The following is an 18,076-nucleotide window of genomic DNA, read 5'->3' as shown; positions in this document are numbered from 1 at the left end:
CACTCAGGAGATATAATAAAGTGAATGGTAGCTTGTGTTTGGTGGTTGAATTCTGATATAATAGACGAAGGAGTTTTGCCAGACCACTTGAATATAGACCAATAATATCAGTAGTGATAGGAGATGGGCTAATGGACGTTATGGAAAAATTCTGCTGGCTAGATGATGTCATTAGCACAGAGGGTAGTCCCAAGCACAGTGCCAGTGCATGGGTGCAAAGTGGAAGGAAAATGTTCAGAGAAGTGCTACCCAACTTGATGTCTTGAGTAGTTTCATTGTCCACAAAAGGGAAAGTGTTCAGTGTCTCTATTAGACATGTCTTTCTGTATGGTGAAAAGGGCATTGTTTGTTTGTTTGTTGTGGATCCAGACTCATATACACTGCAGGTCCACCATCCCCCATTTGGGGGACAGGGAAAAAGTTGAGGGATGTTTGAACAAGCAGAGAGTGGAACCCCCCAGTTATACTGGTACCACTGTAGGAAGAAATTCCTCTCCAGTACCAGTATGGGGTATAAAAGAGGTGGTTATAATGAGGCTCAAGCAAAATTATGTGAGAATGATCCTAGTCGGAGGGTGAGTGAAGCTCTGTGCCCCACATAGTCTGCCCCTCCATGACAATGATGATGATGATTATTAGAATTGGTAGACCGTATAATTTGTGGTATGGGAGAAAAAAGTGAAGCAGTAGGAGACAGTGAAACAGTACATTACTAGGAGGAGAGGAAGAAAAGGAGGAGTGTCTGTGAGAGTGAGAGAAGTACAGGTGTGAAGACATTGTAACCTGGAGACAGGTCTGTCATGGTCATCTAATGTCAAGGGGTTAAGTAGATGCCAGAGATGATGACAATTAACTTAGAAGTTATCAGGTGTTTACCCTTTGTGTCAAAGTTTTTTTTTTTTTTTTTTTTTTTATAAGAGGGTAATGAAAAAGGTATATTTTAATAATTTTGAGAATGGAGTGCTTAGAAAATTGAAGGTTACTGTAATGAGACTTGTTTCTTTTTGTTCTATCTATCTATCTATCTATCTATAGCCCGACGCCCTAATCCCGCAAAGGGTGGCCGCAGACAAAACACCTCCAAGTTACTCTGTCACCCACCATTTGACTACCCTCCCCCCAACTCACCCCCCCTCCCTCATATACCTCTCAACTCCATCCCTCCACCTCATCCTCGGTCTACCCCTCCCTCTCCCTCCCTCCACCTCACCTACATACACCCTCTTAGTCAGTCTTTCATTCTCCATTCTCTCCACATGTCCAAACCACCTCATTGTATTTCTCCTAATCTTCTCAACCACATCCACATCTACCCCACAACGTTCCTTCACTTCTTCATTCGTCAACCTGTCCCTCCACGTCACTCCACATGCTCCTCTCAGGTAACTCATTTCCACTGCTCTCACTCTTGACTTGTTCCCCTCTTGCAAGGTCCACGCCTCGCTTCCATATGTCAAGGTAGGGATCACAATACCATCATGCAGTGACTTCTTAACTTCCATACTCACCTCCCTATTTCTCATCACTGCTCTCAGTGTACCGACAACCTTCCTTCCCTGCTGTACCCTTTCATGTACTTCATCCCCCAAAGTTCCATCCTTACTCATCACACTACCCAAGTACTTGAATGCACTCACATTCTCCATATCCTCACCATCCAACCTCACTGCACACTCTGTGACTTCATTCCTCTCAAACACCATAACTTTACTTTTGTTTACATTAACTTTCAGCTTCCTCCTCCTACACACTGTCCCAAATTCATTCACCAAACCTTGCAACTCCCATTCATCTTCACTCAACAATACTGTATCATCAGCAAACAGCAACACCGGAAGCTTCCAAATCTCACCCTCATTCATTAGGGCCACCCCCACATCCACTGCCCTACCTTGCACCTCCTTTACAACCCCATCCATATATATATATAACAGCCATGGAGACATCACACACCCCTGTTTCAGTCCCACATTGAGATCAAAGAACTCACTCAGCTCACCATCCACTCGCACCGTAGCCCTAGCTCCCTCGTACATACTCTTCACAGCACTCAACAATTTCCCCTCCACTCCATATATTCTTAATACCTTCCACATACCTTGCCTATCTATTCTGTCATAAGCTTTCTCCAAGTCCATGAAGGCAGCATACACTTGCCTTCCCTTCTCTAGATACTTCTCCACTAAACATCTTAGAACAAATATCTGATCTACACACCCTTTTCCCTTCCTAAATCCCCCTTGTTCTTCTCCAACTAGCTCCTCTGTCATATGCCTAACCCTATCAATGAGTATTCTACCATATATTTTACCAGTCACACTAAGAAGGCAAATACCCCTATGGTTACCACATACTTCTCTCTCCCCTTTTCCTTTGTACAGAGGAACAATTATACCTGATTTCCAGTCCTCTGGAACCCTTCCCTCTTCCCAAGCCAATCTACACAACTTCCATATCCACTCCACAACAATCTCACCCCCATACCTAAGCATTTCACCACACACTTCATCAATTCCTGGGGCCTTTCCCAGCTTAATCTTCTTCATCGCTTCCACTACTTCCACCCTACTGATCTCTTCCTCCCTCCTCTCATCTCTTCTTCTCCCAGCCATTCCCCAACCACTTATACTCACACTGCTCTCACTCTCTACATTCAACAAATCTTCAAAGTGCTCCTTCCATCTCCTCAATTTCTCTCTCTTCTCCACCAACAATCTATTATTCCTATCTTTCACTCCCCTATTATTTCCCCATTCACACTGCCTTACATTCTTTACCTCCTTCCAAAACAATTTCTTACTCTCCCTCCATTTTACACTCAGATTCCTCCCAAACTCTTCATCCACTTTCTTCTTACTCTCCTTCACCAGTCTCTTAACCTCCCTTCTCCTGCTCACATATACCTCTCTCTTCTCTCTCTCATCTTCTCCCCTACCTCTACTCGCCAACCATTCACCATATGCCTTCTTCTTTTGTTCCACAGCTCGTTTCACCTCATCATTCCACCATGCTGTCCCTTGCACACCCTTGCATCTCCTCCTCACTCCACAAACCGCCTCACATGCTGCGCCTATCTCTTCCGTGAATATCTTACATACGTCTTCCACCCATTCCATCTGCTCTAGCTCATACCCTCCCAATCTTTCTTCCACTATGCTCTTATACTCTGTCATTTTCTCGCTATCTTGCAATTTCTCCACTCTTCTCACAGGAGCTGCTTCCTCCTGTCTTAATACAACACCTAACACAGTACTGAGGCTGCAAGAATACTGTAGATGCAATTTAATGCAGACATTAGCATATCAGTGTAAAACTTTAATAAGGCTTTAGTTTAAGAATCTAGAGTTAAAACAGTGAAAATAGGACTTAAGGAGTGCATGAGGGTTGCTTACACTGGATAAGGATGATGATTGTTACTACCTGCAATGTGAAGTGAGCGGAATGGTAATGTTTTCAGTTGTGAGGTTGGCTGGCTGGCTTTGTTTGTATGTGGGTAAACAAGATAGCTCATGAATGGCATCAGGTATCAACATGAAACTTTCAGGGTATCAAGATATGGCCAAAATCTTGGACAAGTTCAAAAATGGACACTTGGGGGTCAGGGTCAAGGTCAAGGTCACCAAAGGTCAACCATTTGACCTTTGGCAGCCATTTTGGTGACCTTGACTTTGACCCTGATTGCCCATTTTCGAACTTGTCCAAGACTTTGGCCGTATCTTGATACCCTGAAAGTTTGACGTTGATAGCTGAAGCTGTTAATGAGATATCTTATTTACCCACACACAAACAAAGCCAGCCAGCCAATCTCACAATTGAAAACATTACCACTCCTCTCACTTACCTTCCGTATTGCAAAGCGAGTGAAGTAATGTTTTCAGTTGTGAGTTTGGCTGGCTGGCTTAGTTTGTGTGTGTTTTACATCCTGAATTTGCATCAAATAAAAAATTGGGGTGGAAAATTATGTTCCGAGGAAAAACTTTCCAGCTATGCAGGTGGTGAGGTTCCACCGTGAGATGGCTTCTAGTTAATAATGTTTTATATGGGTGTTGAGTATTAGATGTTGAATATTTGTTAATGCTTTTATGTATGGCAGTTCAGCATTGAATACTGAATATACAGTACTGTATTATGATTTTCTGTAGTTGAAGTAAAAAGAAAGTGCTGCACCCTGACACTGAGAGTGACAGCTGTGTCTGTAGCAGCTGTGAGGGCCAGACAGATTCTATGAGATGATTTAATATTGTTTGTGTATCTTTGTTCTGTAGCATATTACAATAAGTGTATGGCTCCTTGCAGACAACGAGTGTACGGTGTGACGGTGGCACGTGTATCTGTGGGATATGAGCATGCACCATGTCAGGGGGTTATTTGGGAACATCAGACAGTTCGTGTGGCTGGCATGGATTTACGCATTTCTAGGGTTGGTGGCTTCAATCTCCATGTCCATCACACCTATAACTACCACCAAGGTGAGTGTCAGGCACAAATGGCATTTTGTAGAAGGTTTAGCTGGAAAGAAATGCAGAGTAAGGCATAATGGCATATATGAGCTGAGTGACAATAGTTATATTACAGAAAGACTTGGAACCAGTAGCAAGCATAAACAGACTTTAAAATAACCACATGTAATATTTTGCACCTCTTCTGCAAGTGCATTGTAAGGATTTGTTTTATGAAGTAGATGTGGTTATCCATGATAAGATGTTAATTAACAGTGAGGTGTTAATGAAAATCATGCTAGTCAGACCTTTTGTATTAGCTCATAGACTGAAGCATACAAGTATCTGTACTTTCCAGACAGTTTGTGGACAACTGGTACAGTTTCCAGAAAGGGAGACTATTTCTGTATATGTTTCAGTTAAATTTAAGTGAAAAAATTTTCCATTCACTTTATAGCTACACTGCTGCGAGTTATTGATAAGTGATGGTGGAATCAGAACATTCATACTGGATTAAAATGTTCCTGAGGCATATTATGTGAACATAAACATAGGTACAAACATAACAGCACCTAATCAGACAGACATGAGAACTGATCACTGGACCTTTAATCTGTATGTTATAATGTCCTGAAAATCAGGATCAAGCCAGCATTTGCCTTTTTACTCTGTGCGAGGTTTTGTTCGACAGCTTCAGGAAAAATATATAGGAAAGAAAAGGGACCTGTACTTTGTTTTTGTTGACTTGGAGAAGGCCCTTGACATAATCCTTAGAGAGGTGGTGAGGTGGGCAGTGAGAAAGCTTGGGATTGAGGAGTGGCTGGTTTGGGTGGTTATGGCCATGTACAATGAGCAACAGTAGTCGTGTCGCGGTTTTGTCCGAAGATTAAATGTAACTCATGAAACATTATGAACCGTCCGTATGACACACGGCGGAATGTACCAGACGCTTAGCCCGTTACCTTATATTTTCACCAAATTTCATGACACAATTATTGTTGCTTACTGTATGTGGGTGCTTACACCCAGGTAAAGGTGAATGGAGATTTGAGTGATGAGTTTTCTGTGAATGTTGGTATGCATCAGGGGTCAATCTTGAGACTCTCACTGATTAGGATGGTAACAGAAACCCTCTCACATGACGCCAGAAATGGACTCCCGTTGGAGATGTTCAATGCTGATGATTTGGTGTTTGTTGCAGTGAATGAATGGGAGGCAGAGGAAAGATTTAGGAAGTTGGGAGATGGTATGGGGCACAAGGGCTTGGAGTAAATGCAAACAAAACAAACGTGATGGTATCTAGGGCTGGTGGCAGTACTGTCAAAGAAGAGGGAGAGTGGCCATGTGTGATTTGTCACAAGGCATGGAAAGTAATTCTGTCTTGTGCAGTGTTTCTGATAGTGGATGCATAAGAGATGTAATGGTATTGGAGGTAGACTGCAAGGTAATGCTGATTTCATGTGTGCTGTGTGTCGGGGAGAGCATATATTTTTTTTTTATGCAACAAAGAACAAACCAAAGGCCGGAGCCCGCAAACCGTTCCTTCCAAGAAAAAACAAAAACAATACAAAAGAGAGCCAAATTCAAGATCCATTCATTTTGAGATGCCTGGACACACTGCGTTTTAAAGACTGGAGATCATAGGAAGTAGGTGATACTGACAGAGGGAGACTGTTCCAGAGTTGACCTGTTGCATAAATGAAAGACTAGGAATAGCAGTTAACTTTTGCATTAGAGAGTTGGACAGAAAAGGGATTTGAGTTTGTTTGCTGGATGAGTACTACACACCCGTCGTACAGGTGGAGGGATGAAAGCAGACAGTTCGGAGGAACAATGACCATTGAAGTAGTGATAGAAAAGAGATAAAGATGCAACAGTGCGGCGAAGAGGCCGAGATTGAAGGGAGCTAGTAAGAGGAGGAGAGTTGATGAGACGAATAGTCTTTGACTCCACCCTACTGAGAAGAGCTGTATGTGGGGAGCCTCCCCACAAATGAGAGTTGTATTCTAAACAGGGGCGAATAAAACTTGTGTATAAAATCAACAACTGTGCAGGGGTAAAAAAGGTACAGAGTTGTCGTAGCACACCTAATGTCTTGGAAGCAGATTTTACGAGTGATGCAATATGATTTTTCCAAGATAAGTCTCAAGTGAATGAAACCCAAAGCATGTTCAAGGATGATGCAGGATTGAGCTGGATATTATTAAACATTAGTGGGTACTCCTGTGGAAGATTGTATTGGTTGATAGGCGTAAGAACTGAGTTTTTGATGCATTAAAACAAACTAGATTATTTTTACCCCAATCAGAGATATGAGCCAAGTCAGACATCAGGTGTTCCAAAGCCTCATCCCTTGTTTGTTGAAGTAACTGCTGAGATGGTCATTGCGGGAACCGAATGGAAAGGTGAAGGGTGGACTCATCAGCGTATGAGTGGATAGGATTAGATGTACAGCTTAGAAAGTCATTGATGAATAAAAGGAAGAGAGTTGGTGATAGGACAGAGCCCTGAGGAACACCACTGTTGATAGATCTAGGAGAAGAATGATGGCCGTCTACAACAGCGGCTATAGAACGACCAGAAAGGAAGCTATAGATGAAGGCACAGATAGAAGGATGGAATCCGTAAGAGGGCAGTTTGGAAATTAAAGATTTATGCCAGACACGATCGAAAGCCTTTGAGATGTCAAGTGCAATGGCAAAGCTTTCACCAAAATCCTGAAAGGAGGATGACCGGGAGTCTGAAAGGTAGGTGAGAAGATCGCCAGTGGAGCATCCCTGACGGAACCCATACTGACGATCAGAAACAAGGTTGTGATAGGAAAGATGCTTTAAAATTTTTCTTTTAAGAACTGACTGGAAAACTTTTGAGACACAGGATGTTAAAGCAGTTGGACTTTAGTTAGACAGTTGGGAATGGTCACCCTTCTTTGGGACTGACTGAATGAGAGCAAACTTCCAGCAAGAAGGAAAGGTAGAAGTTGACAGACAAAGGCAAAAGAGTTTACCTAGGCAGGGTGTAAGCACAGAAGCACAGTTCTTGAGGACAACAGGAGGGACTCCATCAGGCCCATATGCCTTGTTAGTATTGAGGCCAGTGATGGCAGAAAATACATCAGCTGAAGAAATTTTAATGTCAGCCATGAGGAAGTCTGAGGGAGGGAAATGATGGAGGAACAGCACTGGAATCGTCTAAGGTGGAATTGGAGGAGAAAGTCTTAGTGAAGAGATCTACTTTATGAGTAGAAGAAATAGCTACAAAGCCATCAGAAAAGACAAGAGGAGGGAAGGATGATGAGGTAAAGTTGTTTGAAGGTTTTCGGCAAGGTGCCAGAAGGAGTGGGAAGAATTCGAGTTGCTGAGTTGAGAGCATTTAGTACTGATGAAATTACTTTTAGCAGAACGAAGAACAGACTTAGCACGATTCCGGGCAGAAACATAAACAAGATGTGATTCAGGGGTGGGTTGGCTCTGGTACCTTTTATAGGCCTTCTCCATGTTGCAGACAGCATTAAAACAAGCATGATTAAACCAAGGCTTTCTTGCATTAGTCAGAGGATATGAGAAGGGAATGTATGCTTCCATGCCCAAGAGAATAACCTCCGTAATGCGCAAGGCACACTGAGATGGTTCCCGGCCATGGAAGCAATAATCATTCCATGGAAAATCAAGGAAGAGACTGCCTGAGGGCCTCCCAGTCTGCAGCTCCAAAGTGCGACAAACGACATTTCTTTGGAGGGTCCACAGGCCATACAGGAGCGATAGGCCAGTTTAAAGTAATAAGGTTATGATCGGAGGAGCCCATTGGAGAGGAAAGATTAGCAGTGTAAGCAGAAGGATTAGTTGTAAGGAAGAGGTCAAGTATGTTGGAGCTCTCTCCAAGGTGGTCAGGGATACAAGTAGGGTGCAGTACAAGCTGCTATAGGTCATTAAGGATAGAAAAGATGTAGGCTTGTTCATCAGGTGGATCAGTGAAAGGAGAGGAGAGCCAAAGGGGGTGGTGAACATTGAAATCTCCTAGAATGGATATTTCAGAGAAAGGAGATATAGATAGAATGTGTTCCATCATAGAAGTAAGGTAGTCAAAGAATATTTCATAGTCAGTAGAATTAGGAGATAAGTAGACAGCACAGATATATTTAGTCAGAGAATGACAAGAAAGGCGAAGCCAGAGAGTAGAGAATTCAGAAGAATCGAATTCAGGAACATGAGAGCAAGATAAATTGTTGCGTCCATATACACAACAGCCACCTTTGGCTTTGAAATGAGTATAGAGAAAGTAGGAGGAAACAGAAAAGGGTTTGCTGTCAGTTGCCTCAGATAGCTGAGTCTCTGTCAGGGAGGGAAGGTGAGGTTTGGAGGAGGAGAGGTGGTGTTCGACCAAGATATTGTTAGAGGAAAGGCCACGAATGTTGCAGAAATTAACCCGCCCCGTCCCGACGACGTATGGGTACGTCACCACGATTTGCATTTGCCAGTCCCGGCGACGTACCAGTACGTCGTGCAATTGCAATGTGCATAATTTCGACAATTTTCAAATTTCGCGCTTGATTTGCGGTACGTACCCTCGCCTGACCTTCCCCTACCTGCCACCAGGCGGGGACACTCGGCGACCCCGCGCGACCCGCGCTAGCCCGCCACTCGTCCACTCACCTGGTAGCCACGGTCCTGCTCAGACATGGCTAAGAGAGGTCTCTCAGAGAGCGAAATTCAAGTCGCCCTGGACACCTTTACCTGCGACAGTGATTCCCCACCGGATGACGAGGAGATGGACAAGGATTATGTGCAGCCAGAGGAGGAAGAAACCACCAGCAGTGACGAGGAAGTTCCGTCACCAAGGAAGCGGCAGTACGTGACTTACCGTGCTGCTAGAGAGGGGCAGGAGGCAAAGAAGGCACGTGGTATGTCATATCCCTATCCCCAGCGTGCCTTGGAAGCAGAATTCGAGGTCGAGGACGAGGACGGAGACGTGGGACGTGCTGCCACGTGGTATGGGTGGGAGGTGATTACCCATCGTGGCCCAGAGCGCACACCACGTCGTCTAAGCAGGTATGGACCTAGCATTCTGTTTGGGGCGGTAGGAAGTGAAGTGGAGGGAGTGGGGAGTGAAATGGACATTCCTGGGATTAGGGAAAGTGAGAGTGAGGTGGGTGAGTCATTGCTCTCCCTACGCAGTGTGAGGCGGCAGAGTGGATCACGTGGGCCAGTGCGGGTGCGTTCCTTATCACGTGGGGTTGTGAGGGAGGGGGAAGGTGAGGAGGAACCACTCCAAAGCACGTCTTATGCTCCCCGATATCCCCTAACACGTGGTCGAGCAAGGTTGCGTGAGAGAGCACGTGGTGCGGTAATGGAGGGGGAAGGTGGGGAGGAACCACTCCCCAGCACGTCTTCTGCTCCCCAATATTCAACTATTTCATCCCCACAGCCCCCTAATGTTCCTCAAGGCCGTAAGGGTAAGGGAAAGGGAAAGGGTAAAGGCAGAGGGAAGAGGAGTGACAGTGGGGAAGCCCTCCGTACTCCTTCTCCCCAACCTCCCCAACCAGGATCTCCTCCCCACCCAGATGAAGGCGGTGATGGGGACGAGGGATTTGTGTCGTGGGATTGGGAGGATGGGAGTGATTTTTCTCCCCTCATTCACCCCTTCACTGAGCAGGGGCGATCTGGCTGCATTGCACCAGGTATTCACTGTAATTCAAGCAGGTTGGATTTTTTCCACCTGTTTTTCAGTGAGGCCTTCGTAGGTCAGATCATGTTTCAAACAAACCTGTTTGCAAGCGGCCAGCGGCTAGAAAGTGAAAGATTGGGAACAAGGAGTAGGCATTCAATGATTTATGATTACCCTGTCTCCATTCCAGAAATGTTCTTATTTTTTGCCCTTGTCCTTTTGATGGGTATAATAAGAAAAAATAGAATTCCTGCTTACTGGACTACGGACCCTGTTATGTTTACCCCCATATTTGGTCAAGTGATGAGCCGTAATCGGTTTCAACAAATTCTAAGTTGCCTCCATTTTTATGATGCTAATGACCCTGCAAATGCAAACAACACTGACAAAATGAGGCGAATTAGGCTGGTCTTTGATCACCTCAGGCAAAGCTTTCGATCCTCATTCTATCCCTATAGAGATCTCGTCATAGACGAGAGTCTTGTGTTGTGGAGAGGCAATATTTCATTCAGACAGTATATACCCAGCAAAAGGCACCGTTTTGGGTTCAAGATCTTTGTTATGTGTGACTGTAGGACTGGATACGTGCAAGACATAGTCTTGTACACCGGTGCACAGACAGACATAATAGAAGATCGAAGTATAGGACTTTCGGGAGCAGTGGTAAAGACGATGATACAAGACTACCTTCATCGTGGTCACATTCTCTATATCGACAACTGGTACACTAGCCCTCTTCTCGCTCGTTATCTTCACAGACATGAAACGGGAGTCTGTGGAACCGTAAAGGTGAACCGGCGTCACATGGTCAAGGTAGGGCGGAAACTTGCAAGGAGTGAGGTTGTCTTCTTCAAAGCAAACAACATCCTTGCAACAATGTGGAACCACAACAGAGAAGTAAGCCTCTTGTCCACGGTTCACCGCCCCTTGATGCACCGTACTGATTCTGTTGATTACCATAGCGAGAGCAGGCGTCGTGTTTGGAAACCTGAATGTGTCATGGACTATAATATAAACATGCGCCTCATGGACCAGTCAGACTCCATGATATCGACGGTAGAGTGTGCCAGGACCACGATGAAGTGGTATAAAAAACTGTTCTTTCACTTGCTAGATATCACTGCTCTGAATTGCCACCACCTTCACGCCATGACCACATGAGTTCAGGAAACCTTTGAAGGGTTTGTGAGGGAGCTCACACGAGAAATCTTTGCTAAGTATGCTGTTGAAAGGCCCCAACAGTGCCCCCGCACTGCCCATATTACCCACACTCCCCAGAGAATATCTGCCCGCCAGTTCCCCACTCCTATCCCTCCCCAGCCCAACGGACCTAGGCCCCAGCGCAGGTGTCATGTGTGCAGTCATTCCCAGGTGAGACTCACGACACAGAGGAAGGACACCCGCTATGAGTGCGTGCAGTGTGACGTGGGTCTATGTATTCACCCATGTTTTAGTGAATATCACACGTTGCTGCAATTTTAGCATGGTGTGAATGCGAAAGGACGCTGAAATTATGATGTAAATGCGACAGACAGACGCTCTGTGAAAATATCAGTCATGTGGATCGCCAAATATTAGTATAAAGTGCCTACGGGTAGAACATAAGTGAAAACATTGGATGTAAGTATATAAATCTGCCCTAAGTTGAAACTTACATAGAGAGGGTTGTTTGATGCGATATTCTGTCGCTCAGTGCAATAAATACGGCCCCTTATTATATATTTTCTATTATGTGACATTCTTACGGGTATAATATAAGTTCAAATTATTATATATGATGATGTATATTCTAAGTCAAATATTCATAGCGTGTCTATAAAGATAAGATTTCCTGACGCTTAGTCGAATGAATAAGGCACGTATTAGTCAAAATAAAAGTCAGCAAGTGATAAAGTGAATAATTCGTATATAAGTGTGTGAGTGAATTAGTATATAAGTGTGTGAGTATTATGTATGACGTAACATTCCTTGCGAGGGTATTTTCAGGCGATATTCTCACGCTCACTTGAATAAATAATGGCAGTAAGTATGTACAGTGCATTGGAGGGGTGTAAACGTGTGTAATGTAAGTGGGAAAATATAATTGGAGTGAATAAATAAAGTAGATGATGAAACACGTGTGTTTGAGATCGTGGTTGCTACGTGAATAGGCGCTAGCATATCGCTAAATGCCCTCGTAATGAATGAAAATAATTGAAAACCTTCACAGTGGTGGGGGAAAGGTTCTATGTAAATGGGAAAATAATTGGAAAGTGATAAAACAATTTGGTATGTTGAAATACGGAGTCATAGCAAGTGCGCTTACTAAGCTGATGTGTGCTAAACTTATGCTGCATGTCATCATAATGAATGAAAACATCTGAAATCACTTACAAACAGTTGTAATTGGTAAATTGTCATTGAAACAGAAGTATACAAGTAGAAAAAATGATCGGTAGACTCATAACAGAAAATTAGCATATAGCATGATACGACTCGGACCTAACTCGCTATGCTCGTGTGATGGTACAATGCTTATTTTTCCTATATATGTGTCTGAAATCCATTATATTGTTACTGTTATTGTTTATTAGTTCAAATTCAATAAATGTAGAGGTGTTGTGTGTTGTTTGTCCCATTATTCATTACCATAGAAAACGTTAACGCATATCCAGCCCATTACAGAATACGATACCTGCGGGGGGAAACCGCACCTGTATAGACCACTTATAGACCGCAGAGACCACTTTCTTCAAGATTTTCCATCGTTTCTCGACCTAAGCGGAGGTTTTATAAGAAAAAAAATTTTTCCAAAAAGGCTCGGGACTGGGGGATGTCATAGGTGCGGAAAGGCTCAGGATGTGACGGGTTAAAAAGAAGTGAGTCAGACAATGGTTCCAGGCATCTCTCTGAGTCATCACCGGAAGAGGGGCGGATGGTGGAGGAATTTATGGTCTCCACCCCTGGGGACTCCGAGGCCTGATTTACTAATGCCGGGCTTGAAAGGATTAAACTTACTGATGAATCTCCTGATTATGTGGAAGAGTTTTGTTATTTAGAAGACATGTTATTTGCTGGAGGTGGGGCAGGAGCTAGCTCTGTTGCTAGAGCGAGAAGTGGTTGGAAGAAGTTCAGGGAGCTGTTGCCTCTGTTGACATTGAGAGGGCTCTCCCTCTGTGCTAAGAGATCTTTGTATGTGACATATGTTAGGAGTGTAATGCTGAATGGTAGTGAGACCTGGGCAGTAAAGGTAGAGGATATATGCGGGCCTAAATGTACAGAAATGGTAATGATTAGGTGGGTGTGCAGTGCATCCTTGAGTGAAAGGTGGGGGGGGGGGGGGCTTGGTTAGGTTTACGACGGAAGAGTTGAGAGGTAGGATGGAACTGCAATGTATTGGTGTTGTGATGTGGAGAGGTAGATTGAGATGTTTTGGGCATGTGGAGAGGATGGGGGATGATAATTGGGTGCCTAAAAGAAGTGTTAATGCTGAGGGTAGGGTAGTAAGAGATAGACCAAAAAAGACCTAGGACTAGGTCATTGAGTGTGACCTCAGGGTTAAGGGACTAAATAGGGGAGCTGCCAGAGATCGGGCAGCGTGGAGAGCCGCCATTAGGTGACCAAGGCCGACGTATTCAAGCATGTTGGAGATTTCAAAAAAGAAAACAAAAATGAAAATGTTCAGTGAAAGGCATGTCAGGTTTTTAATAAAAGATACAAGAAACAGATTTTGCCTGCATCAAGGATTTTGTTAACTGAAAAACAGTAGGTGGTTGTTAGGGCCATTGTCAGTAATACAATTAGATTTCATCATCTAATTGTGTGCACAATAGCAGAAAGGAAAAACTTGACTATAGCATAAGTCAAACAAGGCGGTACTCCCAAGATGGATGGAAAGCTGATGGCAGGAAGAGCTGGAGCTACCGTTTCATCAGTCCTCAGGACTGGCTTCTAGACATCCCCCTTTGCTGAACTTTATCATTGTTTCAGCAACACAGAGAGAAGGCCAGCATACTCTCCTGTACGATTTCCCAACTGTCAGCTCCGAACTTCATACACATTACACTTCACACTTCCTATTATAAATTCAGAAAAATGACATCTCCACACAGAGCCTTATGGAGGGGGGGGGGGGCAAGTGAAATGCATGGAACCATTGTCTGACTCACTCTGTATTCATTTCTGGTCATTTCACTAATTTTCTCTGTTGAATACCACCTCTCTTCCTCTAAACCTTACATTCTCTTCCTCACTGAGATTCAGCTGTCAGAGGTGACTGAGAGCAAACACATCTCTGTATCTTCCTGCTCTCTCTGTACTCACATCAGATTCAAAGGTGGTTGTTGCATATTAATATGCAACAACTTAACTTGCTCTAGTGCTCCGGAAATTGAATCTTCTGAATTCTCTTCTCTCTGGCTTCTGCTTTCCTGTCATACTTATTTTATTGTTAATGAAGGCTCTAAAATACATGCATTCATCAGCCTTGGTCACCTAATGGTGGCTGTCCACGCCGCTCAGTCTCTAGCAGCCTCCCATACAGTCCCTTATCACAAGGGTTCACTCTCTGTGACCTCGTCCTGGGTCTTTTTTGGTGTGCCTCTCGCAGTCCTACCTGCGACATTCACACTTCTTACTTTTTGCACCCAGTTGTCATCTTCCATCCTCTCCACATGCCCTAACCATCTCAATCTACCTCTCCTCACCACATCACCAATACATTCAGTCCCATCCTTCCTCTCAGCTCTTCAATTGTTATCCTGGCCCCCAGGCGTCGCATTCAAGGACACACTAGATATCCATGTAATCATTTTCCTTTCTGTGCATTTCATCCTATGAATATGCTCTTCTGCCCAGGTCTCACAACCATACAGCATGATACTCCTAACACATGCCGCATATAAAGATCCCGTAGCATGGATAGAGGGCCTCAGAGTGTCAAGAGAGGCAACAGTTCCCTGACCTTCCTCCAACCACTTCTTACCCTATCCACAGAGTTAGCTCCAGCCCCACCTCCAGCACGTAACACATTCCCCAAATAACAAAACTCTTCCACACACTTCAGAGACTCACCATCCAGATCAATCCTTTCAGGCCTGACAATCTCTATATGCTCTGCCCAACACACTACACACCACTACACACACAAAATCAGCATTATCTTGCCCTTTACCTATACCACTACTACATATCTTATACACCCACATATCAATAATACTGCACATGATGTAGTCACATCCTACTTCCTTGTGGTAAACCACGAATGGCCACTCTGCCGCTGCTTTGACAGTACCACCACCAGCCCTAGATATCCTCACTTTTGTTTTATCCACATTTACTTTCAAGTCCTTGTACCCCATACTATCTCTCCACTTTCTAAATCTTTCTTCCATCTTCCTTTCATTTTGTGTGATCAACACCAAGTCATCAGCATACAAAATCTCCTTTTGTAGTCTATTTCTGAAACCACTTGAGAGAGTTTCAAGCACCATGACAAACAATAAGAGGCTCATGACTGCCCCCTGATGCATGATGACAATCACAGAAAACTCATCACTCGAATGTCCTTTAATTCTCACCAGGATGTGAACATCAACATACTTAGCCATGACCATTCTATTCAGCCAGTCCTCAATCCCAAACTTTCTTATTGCCCACTTCACCACCTCTCTAGAGACTTTATCAAAAGCCTTCTCCAAATAAACAAAAACTAAGTACAGATCCCTTTTGTTCCATAAATATTTTTCCATAAGGTGGCAAGCAAAGAATATGGCATCAGCGGTCCCTTTTCTAGGTATAAACCCAAACTGCATCTCATCAGGATTCAGTCTTTCCTTAATCATACCCTCTAGGACTCTCTTCATTACCTTCATTACCTGGTCCAAAAATTTTATGCCCCTATGATTTCCTCTTTCCACGGCATCACCCTTCCCCATGTACACATTTACAGTCACACACTTCAGCCAGTCATCTGGGACAACAAACTCACATATAATAGTATATAAAAGATTAGTAACTAACTGCAATCCTATATCTCCAGAATCATGCTAAGTCAGTTCATTGCTCTGCCAAAAATAATTTCATCCATCCTAAATGTTATCAACTCTCCAACTCGAATTCTTCCCGCTCCTTCTGGCACTTTGTCAAAAACCTTTCTAACAACATAATCTCATCATCCTTCCCTCCTCTTTTCTTTTCTGATGTCTCTGTAGCTGTTTCTTCTACTGATAAAGCAGATCTCTTCACTAAGACTTTCTCCTCCAATTCCACCTTAGATGATTCTAGTGCTGTTCCTCCATCACTTCCCTCTTCTGATTTCTTCATGGCTGACGTTAAAATTTCTTCAACTGATGTATTTTCTGCCATCACTGGCCTCAATACTAACATGGCATATGGGCCTGATGGGGTCCCTCCTGTTGTCCTCAAGAACTGTGCTTCTGTACTTACACCCTGCCTAGGTAAACTCTTTTTGCCTTTGTCTGTCAACTTGTACCTTTCCTTTTTGCTGGAAGCTTGCTCTCATTCAGCCTGCCTCAAAGAAGGTTGATCATTCCCAACCCTCTGACTATCGCCCAATTGCTGTAACATCCTGGATTTCAAAAGTTTTCAAGTCTGTTCTTAACAGAAAAATATTAAAGCATTATTTCCTATCACAACCTTGTTTCTGATCGTCAGTATGGGTTCTGTCAGGGACGCTTCACTGGCGATCTTCTCACCTACCTTTCAGACTTCTGGTCATCCTCCTTTCGTGACTTTGGCGAAAGCTTTGCCTTTGCACTTGACGTCTCAAAGGCTTTCAATCGAGTCTGGCATAAATCTTTAATTTCCAGACTGCCTTCCTACGGTTTCTATCCTTCTATCTGTGCCTTCATCTATAGCTTCCTTTCTGGTTGTTTGATAGCTGCTGTTGTAGATGGCCACTGTTCTTCTCCTAGATCTGTCAACAGTGGTGTTCCTCAAGGTTCTGTCCTATCACCAACTCAAAAAAAAAAAAAAAAAAAAAAAAAAAAAAAAAAAATGGTTTTACGCCAGGTATCCCTGAAGGGCTAAGACGTTGTCGCTGCGTGGAGGACTTTTGGATTGGAGCATGTAGCATTTTATGACCAGATGCCCTTCCTGATGTGTACCAATGACCCTTGGGTGGATTTGATCCAATGACCCTTCGGTCAGAACAGAGCGTTCTAACCCATTGAGCCACGGCTTCCTTTCATTCTTCAGTGACCTTCTAAGCTGTATATCTAACCATATCCACTCATACACTGACGATTCCACCCTTCATCTTTCCATTCCTTTCCTGCCACGTCCATCTCAGCAGTTACTTCAACAAACAAAGGATGAAGGTATGGCACACCTAAAGTCTTACTTGGCTCATATCTCTGACTTGGGTAAAAGTAATCTTGTTGTTTTCAGTGCATCAAAGATTCAGTTCTTACACCTATCAACCCGACAAAATCTTCTATAGGAGTACTCAGAAATGTTTAATAATATCCAGCTCAATCCTGCATCATCCTTCAACATACTTGGGATTTCATTCTCTTGGAACTTATCTTGGAAAGATCATATTACATATCTTGTCAAATCTGCTTCCAAGAGATTTTTATGTGCTAAGCTGACTCTGTACTTTCTTTACCCTTGCACAGTTGTTAAGTTTATACATGGATTTTATTTGCCCCTGTGTAGAGTACAACTCTTATGTGTGGGGAGGCTCCCCACATACAGCTGTTTTTAGTAGGGTGGAGTCAAAGGCTTTTTGTCTTATCAACACTCCTCCTCTTACTGACGCCCTTCAACCTCTGATTCTTCATCACACCGTTGCATCTTTATCTCTTTTCTGTTGCTACTTCAATGGTCACTGCTCCTCTGAACTGTCTGCTTGCATCCCTCCACCTTTACAACAGGCGTATAGTACCCGTCTAGCAACAAACTCTCATCCCTTTTCTGTGCATTTCTCTAATGCAAAAGTTAACTGTTATTCCTAGTCCTTCATTTATGCA

General features: G+C 43.7%; 1 protein-coding gene across 1 annotated transcript in view; it reads left to right on the top strand.

Moving 5' to 3' along the window:
* LOC145396553 (teneurin-m-like) overlaps nucleotides 1-18,076 on the top strand; it is a 1,418,848-nt gene that overhangs the window by 916,327 nt on the left and 484,445 nt on the right. The window contains exon 30 of the mRNA XM_080269929.1: nucleotides 4,297-4,469. Within this exon, the coding sequence (XP_080126055.1) occupies nucleotides 4,297-4,469 (173 nt within the window). The remainder of the gene's footprint in view (nucleotides 1-4,296; nucleotides 4,470-18,076) is intronic.

This window comes from Coenobita brevimanus, chromosome 38, assembly GCF_032717465.1.
Source record: "Coenobita brevimanus isolate Jiangsu-jjx chromosome 38, ASM3271746v2, whole genome shotgun sequence".
NCBI classification, from domain to species: domain Eukaryota; kingdom Metazoa; phylum Arthropoda; class Malacostraca; order Decapoda; family Coenobitidae; genus Coenobita; species Coenobita brevimanus.
This window is presented reverse-complemented; position numbering and strand designations above follow the sequence as displayed.